Below are 18,294 nucleotides of genomic sequence, written 5' to 3' on the forward strand. Positions count from 1 at the left end.
AAAGACCTAATTGTAAGCAATGTTTTGTATAATTATACAAGTCCTAAACCAAAATATATTTATTACAATGAAAACATAATTATTAATTCCTAGTTTAACTCATTAATATATTTATTCTAATAAATAACAGGATATAGCATCATGAAGGAATCTAGTTAGAGCTGAAAGGTGTTTAGCTCCTACGTGGAATTAAAAATAAAAGTCACAAATACTAGATAGGATAAAATCCCTTCCTATTTGTTAGTGTGGCATAAAGGAATATAAGGGATATAAAATAAATAGATAAATAAACCTATGGGTAGGTCCAGAGAGTATTTTTTTAATGATGTCCTAACATCGATAGTGATACTACCACTTAGCCAACAGCCATTCATCCAGTCTACTGAAGCTGTGAAAGCTAAGAGAGCACCTCAGCTACGGGGCACATGTTTGCAGAACTTAGGCTCTGTATTATGCCAGTAAAAAATATGGGTATATTTCACAGCATATTTGTTTTTTTTTAATTCGTCTAGTATTGCCCCTCTTCTCATTTTCTAAAAGACCATGAGGTGCTTTTAGTAAAAAGAACCTATAAGGAATGTAAGTGTCTTTAAGTTTTTGATGCACACACGACAAGCCTTGTAGCCCTTTGTTCTATGCAGAGAAGACTCCTTAAACTCAGGAAGCATTCAGTTAACTCCTGGACTGCTGAGAGAAGACCACCGTCTTAAAGGCCACCATGCACCCTGACCAGTCAATTTTAAAGCCTACTAAAGCTGAATATGCTGTCATTAGATTTCTGTTTGCCAAGGATGAAACAAGTTATAGTTCTTTTAAGTCGTAAGATTCAATATGCTAATTCTCAACCCTTCTCTTTTGAAGTTACCTTTAAGTGTTTTAAAAAATTTGAATTTACTTTCTTTTTAACGAAAGCACTAATAAGGGATAGCGGTATCACAAAACCCAGCCAGAGACATAGAGATTACTTTAATAAGTCAGTTTGCTGATCTAGGAGCTTTCAGTATGCTCCCTGACTACATAAAAATCTATCAGTTCTTCTACCTCTTCCAAGATGTCACAGTAGTCAACACCATCTATAGATTAAATGACTACAGAGTTCCTAGTCAGCATAACCTTTCATGATAAATTTATAGTCCTTAAATTGGGGAATTCTGTCATCAGGTGAATAGAGTCAGTGTATCTACTCAAGAAAAAATTTTTAAAGTTATTTGGGTGAGAATGGGTAATGCAGACTAGATTAAAATTAACCCTTTTACTTCTTTTAGTCCAACAGATATTTAAAAAACAATAAACATTAAATGGGCAAAGAAAGCAAAAGGAGATGTGGAATGCTTGGAATTTCTAGAATAATTTGGTACAATTATACTATGCCTATTAATAAGTTTTAGTAGTTACCTTTAGATTTAAATTTGTTTTATGTCAGTTAATTTGTTGTGAATATACACAGATTTGGATTTTAATTTTGTGGTGTCTTCTATTTCAGGCAAATCTTAAGAGAGAACAACTGCTTACAAACCTTATTACAACACTTAAAATCTCACAGTTTGACAATAGTGAGTAATGCATGTGGAACCTTGTGGAATCTCTCAGCAAGAAATCCTAAAGACCAAGAAGCATTATGGGACATGGGGGCAGTTAGCATGCTCAAGAACCTCATTCATTCAAAGCACAAAATGATTGCAATGGGAAGTGCTGCAGCTTTAAGGAATCTCATGGCAAACAGACCCGCAAAGTATAAGGATGCCAATATTATGTCTCCTGGTTCAAGCCTGCCATCTCTTCATGTTAGGAAACAAAAAGCCCTCGAAGCAGAATTAGATGCTCAGCATTTATCAGAAACTTTTGACAATATTGACAATTTAAGTCCCAAGACATCTCATCGTAGTAAGCAGAGACACAAGCAGAATCTCTATGGTGACTATGTTTTTGACGCCAATCGGCACGATGATAATAGATCAGACAATTTTAATGCTGGAACCATGACTGTCCTTTCACCATATTTAAATGCTACAGTGTTGCCTAGCTCCTCTTCATCAAGAGGAAGTTTAGATAGTTCTCGTTCTGAAAAAGATAGAAGTTTGGAGAGAGAGCGAGGACTTGGCCTAGGCACCTACCATCCAGCAACAGAAAATCCAGGAACCTCTTCAAAGCGAAGTTTGCAGATCTCCACTACTGCAGCCCAGATTGCCAAAGTCATGGAGGAAGTGTCAGCCATTCATACCCCTCAAGAAGACAGAAGTTCTGGGTCAACCAGTGAATCACATTGTGTAACAGATGAGAGAAATGCACTGAGAAGAAGCTCTGCTGCCCACACGCATTCAAATACCTACAACTTCACTAAGTCAGAAAATTCAAATAGGACATGTCCTATGCCTTATGCTAAATTGGAATATAAGAGATCTTCGAATGATAGTTTAAATAGTGTCAGTAGTAGTGATGGTTATGGTAAAAGAGGTCAAATGAAACCCTCAATTGAATCTTATTCTGAAGACGATGAAAGCAAATTTTGCAGTTATGGTCAGTATCCAGCTGACCTAGCCCATAAAATACATAGTGCAAATCATATGGATGATAATGATGGAGAATTAGATACACCAATAAATTATAGTCTTAAATATTCAGATGAGCAGTTGAACTCTGGAAGGCAAAGTCCTTCACAGAATGAAAGATGGGCAAGACCCAAACACATAATAGAAGATGAAATAAAACAAAGTGAGCAAAGGCAATCAAGGAGTCAGAGTACAACTTTTCCCGTATATAGTGAGAGCACTGATGATAAACACCTCAAGTTCCAACCACATTTTGGACAGCAAGAATGTGTTTCCCCATATAGGTCAAGGGGAGCCAATGGTTCAGAAACTAATCGAGTGGGTTCTAGTCATGGAATTAATCAAAACGTAAACCCGTCTTTGTGTCAGGAAGATGATTATGAAGATGATAAGCCAACCAACTATAGCGAACGTTACTCTGAGGAAGAGCAGCATGAAGAAGAGAGACCAACAAATTACAGCATAAAATATAACGAAGAGGAGCATCATGTGGATCAACCTATTGATTACAGTTTAAAATATGCCTCAGATATCCCAGCCCCACAGAAACCATCATTTTCATTCTCAAAGAGTTCATCTGGACAAAGTACTAAAACTGAACACATCTCTTCAAGCAGTGAGAATGCATCCCCACCGTCATCTAATGCCAAGAGGCAAAATCAGCTTCATCCAAGTTCAGCACAAAGCAGAAGTGGTCAGGCCCAAAAAGCTACCTCTTGCAAAGTTCCCTCTATCAACCAAGAAACAATACAGACTTACTGTGTAGAAGATACCCCAATATGTTTTTCAAGGTGTAGTTCATTATCATCTTTGTCATCAGCTGAAGATGAAATAGGATGTGATCAGACAACACAGGAAACAGATTCTGCTAATACTCTGCAAATAGCAGAACTGAAAGAAAACAGCGGAACTAGATCAACTGAGGAAACTGTGAGTGAAGTTCCAGCAGTGTCTCAGCACATTAGGACCAAATCCAACAGACTCCAGGCTTCTGGTTTATCATCCTCAGAATCAACCAGGCACAAGGCTGTTGAATTTTCTTCTGGGGCTAAATCGCCATCAAAGAGTGGTGCTCAGACACCTAAAAGTCCACCAGAGCACTACGTTCAGGAGACTCCACTCATGTTTAGCAGATGTACTTCTGTCAGTTCACTTGATAGTTTTGAGAGTCGTTCGATTGCTAGCTCTGTTCAGAGCGAACCCTGCAGTGGAATGATAAGTGGCATTATAAGCCCCAGTGACCTTCCAGATAGCCCTGGACAAACCATGCCACCAAGCAGAAGTAAAACCCCTCCTCCTCCTCCTCAAACAGTTCAGACTAAGCGAGAGGCATCTAAAAATAAAGTACCTAATGCTGAAAAGAGAGAGAGTGGACCTAAGCAAGCTGCTATAAATGCTGCAGTTCAGAGGGTCCAAGTTCTCCCAGATGCTGATACGTTATTACATTTTGCCACAGAAAGCACTCCAGATGGATTTTCCTGTTCGTCTAGCCTGAGTGCTCTGAGTGTCGATGAACCGTTTATACAGAAAGATGTGGAATTAAGAATAATGCCTCCAGTTCAGGAAAATGACAATGGGAATGAAACAGAATCTGAGCAGCCTGAAGAATCAAATGAAAACCAAGAAAAAGAGGTAGAGAAACCTACTGACTCTGAAAAGGATCTGTTGGATGATTCAGATGATGATGATATTGAAATATTAGAAGAATGTATTATATCTGCCATGCCAACAAATTCATCACGCAAAGACAAAAAGCCAGCCCAGACTGCTTCAAAAGTACCTCCACCTGTAGCAAGGAAACCAAGTCAGCTTCCTGTGTACAAACTTCTGCCATCACAAAACAGGTTACAAACACAAAAGCATGTGATGCCCCGGGTATACTGTGTAGAAGGGACACCTGTAAACTTTTCCACGGCTACTGCTCTAAGTGATCTAACAATGGAATCCCCTCCAAATGAATTAGCTGCTGGAGAAGGGGTTAGAGCAGGGGCACAGTCAGGTGAATTTGAAAAACGGGATACCATACCTACAGAGGGCAGAAGTACAGATGAGGCTCAAAGAGGAAAACCATCTATAACCATACCTGAACTGGATGACAATAAGACAGAGGAAGGTGATATTCTTGCAGAATGCATTAATTCTGCTATGCCCAAAGGAAAAAGTCACAAGCCTTTCCGTGTGAAAAAGATCATGGACCAGGTCCAACAAGCATCTGCATCGTCATCTGGAACCAACAAAAACCAATTAGATGGTAAGAAAAAGAAACCTACTTCACCAGTAAAGCCTATACCACAAAATACTGAATATAGGACACGTGTAAGAAAAAATACAGAGACAAAAAATAATTTAAATGCTGAAAGAACTTTCTCAGACAACAAAGACTCAAAGAAACAGAGCTTGAAAAATAACTCTAAGGATTTGAATGATAAGCTGCCAAATAATGAAGATCGAGTTAGAGGAAGCTTTGCTTTTGATTCACCTCATCATTACACACCTATTGAAGGAACTCCTTACTGCTTTTCACGAAATGATTCTTTGAGTTCTCTAGATTTTGATGATGACGATGTTGACCTTTCCAGAGAAAAGGCTGAATTAAGAAAGGGGAAAGAAAATAAGGAATCAGAAGCTAAAGTCACCAGCCACACAGAATTAACCTCAAACCAACAATCAGCTAATAAGACACAGGCTGTTACAAAACAGCCAGTGAATCGAGGTCAGTCTAAGCCCACACTGCAGAAGCAATCCACTTTTCCCCAGTCATCCAAAGACATACCAGACAGAGGGGCAGCCACTGATGAAAAATTACAGAATTTTGCTATTGAAAATACTCCAGTTTGCTTTTCTCGTAATTCTTCCCTGAGTTCTCTCAGTGACATTGACCAAGAAAACAACAACAACAAAGAAAATGAACCTGTCAAAGAGACTGAGCCCCCTGACTCACAAGGCGAACCCAGTAAACCTCAGGCATCAGGTTATGCGCCTAAATCATTTCATGTTGAAGATACCCCTGTTTGTTTCTCGAGAAACAGTTCTCTCAGTTCTCTTAGTATTGATTCTGAAGATGACCTTTTACAGGAATGTATAAGTTCTGCAATGCCAAAAAAGAAGAAGCCTTCCAGACTGAAGGGTGATAATGAAAAGCATAGCCCTAGAAATATGGGGGGTATATTAGCAGAAGATTTGACACTTGATTTGAAAGATACACAGAGACCAGATTCAGAACATGGTTTATCCCCTGATTCAGAAAATTTTGATTGGAAAGCTATTCAGGAAGGTGCAAATTCCATAGTGAGTAGTTTACATCAAGCTGCTGCTGCTGCTTGTTTATCTAGACAGGCTTCATCTGATTCAGATTCCATCCTTTCGCTGAAATCAGGAATCTCGTTGGGATCACCATTTCATCTCACACCTGATCAAGAGGAAAAACCCTTTACAAGTAATAAAGGCCCACGAATTCTAAAACCTGGGGAGAAAAGTACATTGGAAACTAAAAAGATAGAATCTGAAAATAAAGGAATCAAAGGAGGAAAAAAAGTTTTTAAAAGTTTGATTACTGGAAAAGTTCGATCTAATTCAGAAGTTTCAAGCCAAATGAAACAGCCCCTTCAAACAAACATGCCTTCAATTTCTCGAGGTAGGACAATGATTCATATTCCAGGAGTTCGAAATAGCTCTTCAAGTACAAGTCCTGTTTCTAAAAAAGGCCCACCCCTTAAGACTCCAGCCTCCAAAAGTCCTAGTGAAAGTCAGACAGCCACCACTTCTCCTAGAGGAGCCAAGCCTTCAGTAAAGTCAGAATTAAGCCCTGTTACCAGGCAGACATCCCAACCAGGTGGGTCAAATAAAGGACCTTCTAGATCAGGATCTAGAGATTCCACTCCTTCAAGACCTGCCCAGCAACCATTAAGTAGACCTGTGCAGTCTCCAGGGCGAAACTCAATTTCTCCTGGTAGAAACGGAATAAGTCCTCCTAATAAATTATCTCAGTTGCCAAGGACATCATCCCCTAGTACTGCTTCAACTAAGTCCTCGGGGTCTGGGAAGATGTCATATACATCCCCAGGAAGACAAATGAGCCAACAGAACCTTGCCAAACAAACAGGTTTTCCCAAGAATGGCAGTAGTATCCCAAGAAGTGAGTCTGCGTCCAAAGGGCTAAATCAGATGAGTAATAGCAATGGATCCAATAAAAAGGTAGAACTTTCTAGAATGTCTTCAACTAAATCTAGTGGAAGTGAATCTGATAGATCAGAGAGACCCATATTAGTACGCCAGTCAACTTTCATCAAAGAAGCTCCAAGCCCAACCCTAAGGAGAAAACTGGAGGAATCTGCTTCATTTGAATCTCTTTCTCCATCTTCTAGACCAAATTCTCCCACTAGGTCCCAGGCACAGACCCCTGTTTTAAGTCCTTCACTTCCTGATATGTCTCTATCCACACATTCGTCTGTTCAGCCTGGTGGATGGCGAAAACTCCCACCTAACCTCAGTCTTACTGTAGAGTATAATGATGGAAGGCCAGCAAAGCGCCATGATATAGCACGCTCCCATTCTGAAAGTCCTTCCAGACTTCCAATCAACAGATCAGGAACCTGGAAACGTGAGCACAGCAAACATTCATCGTCCCTTCCTCGCGTAAGCACTTGGAGAAGAACTGGAAGTTCATCCTCAATTCTTTCTGCTTCATCAGAGTCCAGTGAAAAAGCAAAAAGTGAGGATGAAAAACATGTGAACTCTATTTCAGCAACCAAGCAAACTAAAGAAAACCACGTACCCACAAAAGGAACATGGAGAAAAATAAAAGAAAGTGAAATTTCTCCCACAAATAGTACTTCCCCGACCACTTCCTCAGGTGCTACAAATGGTGCTGAGTCAAAGACTCTAATTTATCAAATGGCACCTGCTGTTTCTAAAACAGAAGATGTTTGGGTGAGAATTGAGGACTGTCCCATTAACAATCCTAGATCCGGAAGATCTCCCACAGGAAATACTCCCCCAGTGATTGACACTGTTTCAGAAAAAGGAGATCCAAACGTTAAAGATTCAAAAGATAATCAGGGAAAACAGGATGTGGGTAATGGCAGTGCTCCTGTACGCACCATGGGTTTGGAAAACCGCAGGAACTCTTTTATTCAGGTAGACAGCCCAGACCAAAAAGGAACTGAGGCAAAAGCGGGACAAAGTAATGCTGTCCCTGCACCAGAGAATAGTGAAAGCTCTATAGCTGAGCGTACCCCATTCAGTTCTAGCAGCTCAAGCAAACACAGTTCACCTAGTGGGACCGTTGCTGCTAGAGTGACTCCTTTTAATTATAACCCAAGCCCTAGGAAAAGCAGTGCAGATAGCACTTCAGCCCGGCCATCTCAGATCCCGACACCAGTGAATAACAACACAAAGAAACGAGATTCAAAAACTGACAACACAGAATCCAGTGGAACTCAAAGTCCTAAGCGCCATTCTGGGTCTTACCTTGTGACATCTGTTTAAAAGAGCTGGAATGATGAAACTAAGAAAATTATGTGTTAATTACAACTGCTATGTAGAAATTTTGTTTCAAATGAAACTTTAAAAGACTGAAAATTTTTGTAAATAGGTTTGATTCTTGTTAGAGGGTTTTTGTTCTGGAAGCCATATATGATAGTATACTTAGTCTTCACTGGTCTTATTTTGGGAGGCACACTTGATAGTTAGGAAGAAAATGGTAAAGCCAAGTATATTTGTACAGTATGTTTTACATGTATTTAAATAGCATCCCATACCATCATCCTTTAATTATTGCTTGTCTTAAAATAATGAACACTACAGATAGAAGATATGATATATTGCTGTTAGCAATCATTTCTAGATTATAAACTGTTCATCAGGGAGAAATTGGTATTTATGCAAAAAAAATTGTTTTAGTCTTTGTAAGTCCATCTAACTTCATAACTAATCATGTGGCTGCGAAATTCACAGTAATATGGTTCCCGATGAACAAGTTTACCCAGCCTGCTTTGCTCTACTGCATGAATGAAACTGATGGTTCAATTTCAGAAGTAATGATTAACAGTTCTGTGGTTACATGATATGCATATAGATAGCTACACTGTAACAATTAACACAATTTTGTGCTAAAAAAATCTGTGTAACTGTAAAACATTGAATGAAACTATTTTACCTGAACTAGATTTTATCTAAAAGTAGGTAGAATTTTTGCTATGCTGTAACTTGTATATTCTGGTATTTGAGGTGAGATGGCTGCTCTTTTATTAATGAGACATGAATTGTGTCTCAACAGAAACTAAATGAACATTTCAGAATAAATTATTGCTGTATGTAAACTGTTACTGAAATTGGTATTTGTTTGAAGGGTCTTATTTCACATTTTTATTAATTGTCAAAAGGGCCTCTTTTGAAAACTTACATAAATCTTTTTCTTCAAATTCTATGCATTAAGAGTTAAATTCCTCTTACTGTAATAAAAACAGTTGAAGACTGTTGATTATGCATTGGCACTTAACCATTCCTGAATTTTTTCTTTATGTGATTAGTACTTCCTGGTGTTTAATGTCTTTCCACTTACGTTTCCTTTTTCATAACTCCACTACAGCTCATTTAAAACAAAATCATGTAACAGCAGTGTAGACTGCATAGCACAGGATTAAGCATCTAACCTAAGAAACCTACATTGTTTCCTTTTTCTTAATAGGATTGTAAACTTGGAAAATTAGCACAGGATTAAGCATCTAACCTAAGAAACCTACATCGTTTCCTTTTTCTTAATAGGATTGTAAACTTGGAAAATTAATTGATTATTCTTAGGTACAAGTAATCTTTTCTAAGCTTTACAATGTAAGTGTCTTCTGTCTTCCCCTTCATCTTCTACCTGTTGGAACTGGGTCTGGAATAAACACATTTTATCACCCTGTATGTTGGCTAAATTCCAGCAGTCAAGTGTAATTAGCACTTTGCCATACTCAGAAAATACAAGTCACATGGAGCTTCAAAGGTAAAGATTTAATTAAAAAAAAAATTTTTTTTTTTTTTAAAGATATTCAAAAGATACAGGCAGTCCCAGGGTTATTAACGTCTGACTTACATACAACCCGTAGTTAGACTAACCAAAGCCTCTTTACATGTAAAGCCTATTATATTCAGAATTCTATATACTGGGCACTGTTTTGTATGCATAGAAAGGTACACTATTTACTAAGACAAACATTTGACTAGCTGATGTTAGATCCAAGCCATACCTAACTTCCAGCTTATGTACAAATGCAATTTAAAGACAGATTTAGAAATGGAACTCATTCGTAATCCGAGGACTACCTATTGAAAATCCCTTCCTTAATGAAGGAAAGTAAACACAAAAATAATTTACTTAATGTATCTTCCTTGAATTTGCTTTAAAAGATCAGAGGGTGAGGATGATAAATGCTCACTTTGTTCAACTTAAATGTTCAGTAAATGATAGAAATCGTTTTTTAATAATAAAATTACTGCACTTGGGAAGGGAAATGATTTTTAGGCGTGGTGGGGCCATGGGGAAGAGGAGGTGAGGGGAATAAACACACCTACCCACTGCCCATAAATCACGTGGTTAATTACCTATCTTACCTGTATTTATAGCTTACAGATAATGAAGATGATTTTTTAAGCTACAATGCCAGTAAAGTGATGTGATTTGAACTAAGGTATATATGACTCCCAAGTGCCCTGTACACTTTACACTGCACCACTTTGTAAACGTCTCTGGAATTCATCTACATTTAGATTTTTGTCCAACTTTATCTGAAAAAAATAGTTTGTGAATAGTAATACTAATATAGTAAATAGTAATACCAATTTATTCTATTTATTGTTCTCAAAGGCTGCCTTATACAACAGAGATACATGCATATGGTTTGTATTTGTGTCTTCCTTTGATCCTGATTTTCTATTTTTCTGAATTACTGCATGCCAGTTTTTATAAACTACTTCAAGTATCTATTGAAAAGACATGGAGTGTAAATCAACTAGAATAAAATTGCCTTTGGTTCAGGGAAGGGGGAAAAAGTTATCAGTACTGGAAGTGAAAGAAGGGTGCCTTCCACATGTTAAAAAATTCAGGAATTCCTGTAGCCAACACCTAGACTAGGAGAAGGGCCAAGCAATCTACATTGTCCATCAAGGAAAAGGTTGCTGGAGGAGACTCCGTAGTTACAGATGATGGCTCTGAATTAGTAGAGGGGCAAATCTCAATTATTTCGAATTTCACAGGGTGCAGACCAAATATTCCCAGTTTATACCTGTTAGAAATGACATACTAAGCCCACTGTTGGGATTAGTTAAAAGTTGTGATGCCTGTAAAGAAAAGGGGGGTGGGGAGGGGAAAGGGCAGTGGCCTGTCTAGCTTTAGACCAAAGCAAAAAGAAACCCTAAGGCAGTGGTTTTCAGACTAGAGTGCATTTGAATCATCAGAAATGCTTATTAAAATATCACTGGGCCCCACTCCCACAATATCTGATTCATTAGATTTGAGGTTAGGCCCAAGTTTGTAACAAGTTGCCAGGTGATGCTGATGTTGCTGGGCTGGGGAGCACACTTCCGAGAATCTCTGCCCTAAGTTACTAAAATGAAGCACCTTGAGTGATTGCTTTCAGCTCTACGTATTTATTCCTCTTAACAACTGAACACTTTAATCTGACAAAGTTACCAGCAAATCTAAGCTTTTCTAGGTGTTAAAGATTGAATATTGATCTGATATTGTCCATCTCAACTCCCAGTAATGGACAAACTTGTCAGACTAAATGAATAAACAAGTAATTCTACAGATAGTGACTTATCTGAAGGAAAAGCTCAAGTTCTCCTTTAAACAGTTATTGTAAAAGGCAGTAACTTTAGCAAATATCTTACTTGCATTTGCCGTAAGTTCAGAAGAGACTAGGAAAAGGGATTTCTGAGATGAAGTAAGATTGATTTCAATAAAGTGCCCGGTATACTAGTTTACAATGGGAGTGATTGATTAACAGCCCGTTAACCATGGCAAGTCATATTGATATTTGAGGATAAACTTTACAAGTTACTTGGGAGGGTAACCTAATAATGAAATAAAAGATAAGCTTCCTAAGAATCAAATAACTATATATACAACTAAAAAAATTTTTTTAATTATATAAAATATTGATCATATTACTGCAAGGTACAATTGAAGGATTGAGTCTGTTGCTGAGGATGGGAGCTAGCTGCAATATAATTGAATTCGCAGTATCATGGGGTTTCTTTGTATCTAAGATAGGGAAAGAACAGTGCCACAATATAAAAATTAAATTACCAGAAATGAAGAAAGATTTGAATATTCAGAGCATTAAGACTTGCCAAACAATGATTTTTCAAAAGTCATGGTGGCCAAAATAGACTGTGTAAATTATTTTTAAGTTTTCTGATGAGCTTATTTCCTCATATTATGCTGACTTTAAAATATTACTTTGAAAAAAAATTACTTTGTAATGTTGAAACCTATGGACTGTGGCTACTGTAAACCCCAGGTCATTTTTCTGCCATTCTCATAACTCTGTTCTGTGTGGTCTGTAAAACTATATTCTCGGTTTTGTTGGGCCATTAATGCTTCTTTAAACCTGTATGTTCTATGTGTATAATATTTTTCTTGGTGCTAAATACACTCTCTTTCCTCTTGATATTCAGGATAATTCATTCTCTATATTTGTTACTTAATTTCTTGAAGTTATATTGATTGTTACCTTTTTAAATTAAAAATGTTCAACTTAACGTATACTAGTGAAGATGACCATTGAATTTAAAGCAACATTTAGTGGAAAATAACAGAGAGATGTCAAACATTACTTGTCCCACCTACACCACCTTTTGGAATCCCAACATTTGGCTCCACTGATTGGTCACTGAACCATGTACCCACAGTCTTTCCTCCTGACTGTGGCTGCTTGCATCAGAAGTGGATACCTGACCCAGGGGAGACTCGTTGTCGGCTGGTCAGCAATCGAAGACTCTGTGGCCTGGCTCAAAAAAAAAAAAAAATTAACTGGGTCAATCAATTTGAATTAAGAGTCACAAAGGAAATTTCTGGTTGGTGGTTGAGTACTGGAACTGAAAGACCATGTACAGTTAAGGCTGAGGTTGCTATGATTTGCCACATAAAGCTAAACCTAAAAGAAAGCCAGTCAGAGAGAGGAGAAGGGAACAGATGAGAGGGAGACAAAAAGAGCAAGTAAGATGGACTAGAGTCACTAGCTCCTGGGGTTATCTCAGTCCTGCCATTTCTGAGACCTAGTTCTATTTTCTGTGAGTTTAAGACCTCTGTAAATTTCTAAACCCCCTTTGTTCCAGAAGTAACTTGGAACTAATAAACTGCATTTAGATACGTCTTAAAGAGTTTTTATTTCAAAAATAGAGAAAACTTTCTTTAAAAACACCTGTGGAGTGGGGAATAGTGCCTGCCAAAAAAGGAACAATATGCATAGCTTTTTGAAGGGAGTAGAAATGTTACCTAAGAATTCTGTAACCAGCCAAACTAGCATTCAATTTCTATGAAGTACTTGTATCAATCAGATTCTTCTTACAGTTGTAAACAACAAGACCTTCTCTAAATGACAAGACATTTACTTAAAGAATATTAGGTAGCTTTTTCACAGACTGCTTGGGGACCAGAAAAGCAGCCTTGGAAATTATACAACTGGAAACAACACCCAAGCCATACTGTGAGGCTGCTTCAATAAAGACCCAGTTGCTGTCCCTCTCGAAACCCTCTGCTGCCATCCTTGCTCTAAGATGCAGCACTTGCTTCACACTGCTTGCTTCTAAATTCAAGTCTTGTCTCAGTGAAAAGGACTGGCAGAGGCGAGGTTACATGCCTGTGGGGCCTGGGAAAGAGGGGTATTTCAGAAACACTGGGCATCCAGAAACCATGATGTGTCTACTATAGTATTCCAGCTGCCCAAACAAAATAAGGCACTAAGGAAAGTTTTGAGCAGTAAAGTAGTTAAACTTGAATAAATGTGTAAATAATCGTGGTTAATCTGATAATGTCAATGTGAGTGTCTAACTCAAAAGATGAAATTTTAATAGTCTTAAACTCCAGATTATTCCAACCCAAACTGGGAAGCAAGGGTTGGAAGGGAGGGAAGATGTAAATGCATGATAAATTTCTAATCATACGTAGGCCATGTCAATAGATACTATTTGACTTTAGAAAAATACAAATTCAATTTTTTAACTTAGTAGTAACCCCAAGTGTTAAAAAGAAGTAAAATTTTCCATCCAAATCACTAACCAAAAGATAGACTACCAAAGAAAAAAGGAAACAAAGAGAGGAAATTAGCCACAAAGAAGCATAAAATGACAGAGTAAAGCCAAATAATAAAAAGTATTAAACACAATAAAATGATCACTTCCTGATTAGGTTAAGTAATAAAATCCTCCAATTAAATCCTGTTAATAAGAGACACTTAAAAAGATGCAGAATGGATAAAACAAAGTGTAACCAAACTTGCACAAGCAAATGCAAAGAAACGATGGTAACATTAATATCAGACAAAGTATAATTCTGGATAAAAAGCATCAAACATAAGGAGAACATGAACATCAGGTATGAAGCTTTATTTAGATATTGAATATTACAGCATCGAATGTATGAAACATAAACCTACGATTACAAAAAGAACTTGCCAAAAACCATGGTACCAGTGAGACTCTATATTGTCATTTATATTTTTCTAAGTTAAAAGTTAAATAGTTTGACAGATAAAGTTTGTACAAAACAAAAGGAGAAGTTATTATTTAAAACTACAACTTCCTTCAAGGGTAGTTGCTGTTAAAGGAAAGCTCCAGGAAGATCCTTAGTTGAGGATCTTGGTGGGTTTGGGATCTATAAAGCTAAGCCTGGAATTTAAGTGGGAAGAGGGTTAGGGAAAATATAACAGGTTTTCCTAAGAGAGGCCCTTAAGGAGTCCCTAGTGAGTCGGTTCAAATTCACCTATCAGGCCTGGTGATCTGCTTCTGAAAGGTCACAGCCTTGAAAACCCTATGGAGCAGCTCGACTCTTGAGTACATGGGGTTGGCATGAATCAGAGTCGACTCCACAGCAACTAACAAGAGAGGCAAGAATTTGGGATTCTTTGGGTGATCCAGGAATGGGGAGCTGAAAAGAGATGGAAAAGGATGAAAGGAAAAAGGAGGCAGCAATATGGTGCAAGGTGTAGGTCCCAGTGCGAGGTCTCGGTCCACGTGGAGGAGCACAGCCAGTGAAAAGCCTGGTGATGCTGTGGCTAAAATGATTTTGGAAACTGACATGTACACATTTCGGTTGGAACTCTCAGTTCTTTGTGAAATCTGTTCCAGTGTTAGTGTATTCACTTGTGTCTAATTTTCAGGATCTTTCCTTAACAACTGCAATTAGCTTCACCATCATATTATCAACAATCAGGAGCCTTGATGGTACAGTGGTCAAAGCACTCAGCTGCTAACTGAAAGGACAGTGGTTGGAACCCACGAGCTGCTCCGCAGGAGAAAGATGTGGCAGCCTGCTTCAGTAAAGATTTACAGCCTTGGAAACCCTATTGGGCAGTTCTACTCTATCTTATAGTAGGGCCGCCATGAGTTGGAATTGACAGCAACAGGTTTTTATGAATTAGATATCAGTGCTCACCATTGTTTCTTCTGTTGCCTATCTTTCACTTTTTCAATTCTTTATGTTAATTTAATCTGTGGGTTGGCTGGGATATTCTCTCAAATGGTGATGTTTTTCCAGAAAAGCTAATTTGGGGATATACTTTCTAGATTCTTGCTTGTTTTAAAGGTGTTTTCTTTGGCCCTCACACAAGGGATAATTTGCATTGTAATTATAGTTACAGTTCTTTTTTCTGAGAGCTCTCAGCTTCTAGCATTTACTGTTGTTAAAAAGTTCAAATGCCAGTCTGGTCTTCTGTCCATTATAGATACTTTTTATTTCCTGCCTGGATGTTTGTAGGGTTTAATTGTAGTTTTGAAATAAATATTACCAGCATAAGTCCAGCTGTGTGTTTTTTTTCTACAATCCTGAATTTTAATCCTAGATATTTTCAGTCTTGAGTCTCCTGCTCAGAGAAATGTTCTCATGTTAGCTCTTTTATTATTGCTACTCCTCTATCACTTTTTTCTCCCTCTTCGAAGATTCAGAAGCCAAGCCAAACTATAGAGTTTGGAGTGGGTAGTGAGTTCAAATCAGCCATATTCACCAAACTGGCCTTCTCCATCAGATGCCAGCCAGAGTCCCAATGGTGCCTAAATGGTGGCTATACTGTCAGGTGTTCATGTCCAGAAATTGCACTGTGATCCTCCAGGAAGTGGAAAGAACACCTATCCTCTACTTTGACATTAACATTTTCCCATAAAAGTACCAAATCAATACTGCTTATGTTAAATGCCTTCAAGGATTTTTCATGGAACATTTTCATTAAAAGTGTTTACTTACAGTATACACTCCCAAACTAAGGTATAGATACTAATCCAAAAGAATTTTTATACGGAATGTAAACAAGTCTTAATGACATCGAAAGCTTTGTCCTTAAGTGAAGGTAGTCTCCCTAACTGTTGGTTATCCTAGCGTGAATTCTCAGTCTTCCGCAGAAATTGATTTTTGACAGTATGGCAGATCATATTTTCAAAAGATTGCACACTATCTCCCATCCCACATGCTCTTTTGCAATGTAAGTCTATTGACTCTCCTTAATTTGAGTTGGCCCCATCACTACTATGACCAGTAGAATGTAAGAGAATTCCAGGACTTCCAAGACCAGGCATTAAGAAGGCCTGGCATCTTCTACTTTTGAACTGCGTGGGAAGCCAGCCACCAAGCTGTGAAAAAGCCCGACCTAGCCACATGGAGAAGATGCTCAGCTAGCCCTCAAGTGTACACGGCAATAGATAACTGAAAAAGGCAGCCATCCCATTAGTTAACCAAATACGTGCACGTAAGCCTGAATTCCCTGATGGATTCAACCTGGGCTCAGGCTGGGATGACCTGCAACAGTTGTTTGCATGTCAGTTCCATCTCTTGGATTTGTGAGCAACTTGAGGAGAACGAGTTGACTATTATTTATAGGTGCATCCCTAGCATGTCTCACAGTATCTGGCACATAGTAGCTTCTCAGTATCTTCCTATTGGATAAGTTAGAGGCAACCAAGTGATGTGTAGCACAGGTATTACCGAATCTACTGTTTCTTCCCCTTTAACACTTTTTCTAACAAAGCTCAAAGCTCATCTTGATATGTCCAGCCATCTCCCTCTCCCCCTTCACAGACACATACACATCAAACTGCTTCTAATTCTTACTCAAATATCTTAAGAAAATTATTCTTACCCACCTTGATCTTCTCTTTTCATTTCCTTTGTGAATCTCCTCACCTATTATGGACCAAATTATGCTCCCCGCCCCCACCCCACCCCCACCCGGCAAAATATGTGTTTGAATCTTAACCGATTGATGTAATCCTGTTTGGAAATAGGGTTTTTTTGTTAATGAGGCCACACCAGTGTAGGATGTGTCCTAAACCTAATCACTTCTGAGTTATAAAAAGAGCAATTAGAAGCAGACACTGGGGAAAGAGGAAAACAGACAACAGAAACAGGTGCATCTACAAGTCTTAGAACTCCAAGGATTGCTGGCAGCTACTAGAAGCTGTAATAGACAGGCAAGGATCTCCCCCCAGAGCTCTGCCCTGAATTTGGACTTTTAGCCTCCTGAACTGTGAGAAAATAAATTTCTGTTCTTTACAGCCACTCACTTGTTAGTTACAGCAGCATTAGGTAACTAACACGCTACCAAAGAGCCTTAACAAAGGTTGGATTTAGTGATACATCTGTGTGAAGAAAAGGAAGATTGATAAAAATGAAATTTGAAAACAAGTGCCATCAATCCCTAAAGCCCTTTCATAATCTCCACCATTTTCAACGTCCAACTTCATTCTCCTTTAATTTACCCTGCCTTTCCACAGCGTGAACGTTGTGAAAATTTGTATTTGGTTATTGTTCCTTTAATCATCAGTATGCTAACAGGATTGATGTCTCTTTTCCTTTGTTCTTGTACAGTATTTGAACAATTGTTATTGTAAGGTGCCTTCAAGTCAGTTCCAACTCACAGCAAACCTATGTACAACAGAATGAAATACTGTGTGGTCCTGTGCCATCTTCACAATCATTAGTATGCTTGAGCCCATCGTTGCAGCCGCTGTGTCAGTCCATCTCCTTGAGTGTCTAGTTTTGTTTTTTTTTTGCTGACCCTCTACTTGACCAAGCACGATGTCCTTCTCCAGGAACTGGTCCCTCCTAACAACATCCAAAGTATGTGAGACAAAGTCTTGGCATCCTTGCTTCTAAGGAGCCTTCTGCCTGTACTTCTTCTAACACAGATTTGTTCATTCTTCTGGCAGTACATGGTCTATTCAGTGTTCTCCACCAACACCATAATTCAAATTCAATTATTCAACTGAATTATTCAATTCTTGTTTGGTCTTCCTTATTCATTGTCTAGCTTTAGCATGTATATGAGGCCACTGAAAATAAAGAGGTATTTGGCAGATTTGCCCAATGCAATACTTCGTTTGATTTCCTGGTTGCTGCTCCCATGGCCTTTGATTGTGGATCCAAGTAAAATGAAATCCTTGGCAACTTCAATATTTTCATCATTGATCGTGATGTTGCTTATTGGTCCAGCTGTGAGGACTACGGGGCAGTTCTAATCTGCCCTACAGGTTCTCTATGTGTCAGAATTTT

The 18,294-nt window shown here is 38.4% G+C and overlaps 1 protein-coding gene across 9 annotated transcripts in view; it reads left to right on the forward strand.

Annotated features, from left to right (window-relative positions):
* Positions 1-13,918, forward strand: part of APC (APC regulator of WNT signaling pathway) — a 159,397-nt gene extending 145,479 nt beyond the window's left edge. For all 9 annotated transcript variants that reach the window (XM_064274955.1, XM_064274965.1, XM_064274974.1 and 6 more), the window contains one exon: positions 1,484-13,918. In XM_064274955.1, the coding sequence (XP_064131025.1) occupies positions 1,484-8,036 (6,553 nt within the window). In that variant the 3' untranslated portion in view covers positions 8,037-13,918. The remainder of the gene's footprint in view (positions 1-1,483) is intronic.
* The last annotated feature ends 4,376 nt before the right edge of the window (positions 13,919-18,294 follow it).

Source organism: Loxodonta africana, chromosome 2 (genome assembly GCF_030014295.1).
Source record: "Loxodonta africana isolate mLoxAfr1 chromosome 2, mLoxAfr1.hap2, whole genome shotgun sequence".
Taxonomy (NCBI): domain Eukaryota; kingdom Metazoa; phylum Chordata; class Mammalia; order Proboscidea; family Elephantidae; genus Loxodonta; species Loxodonta africana.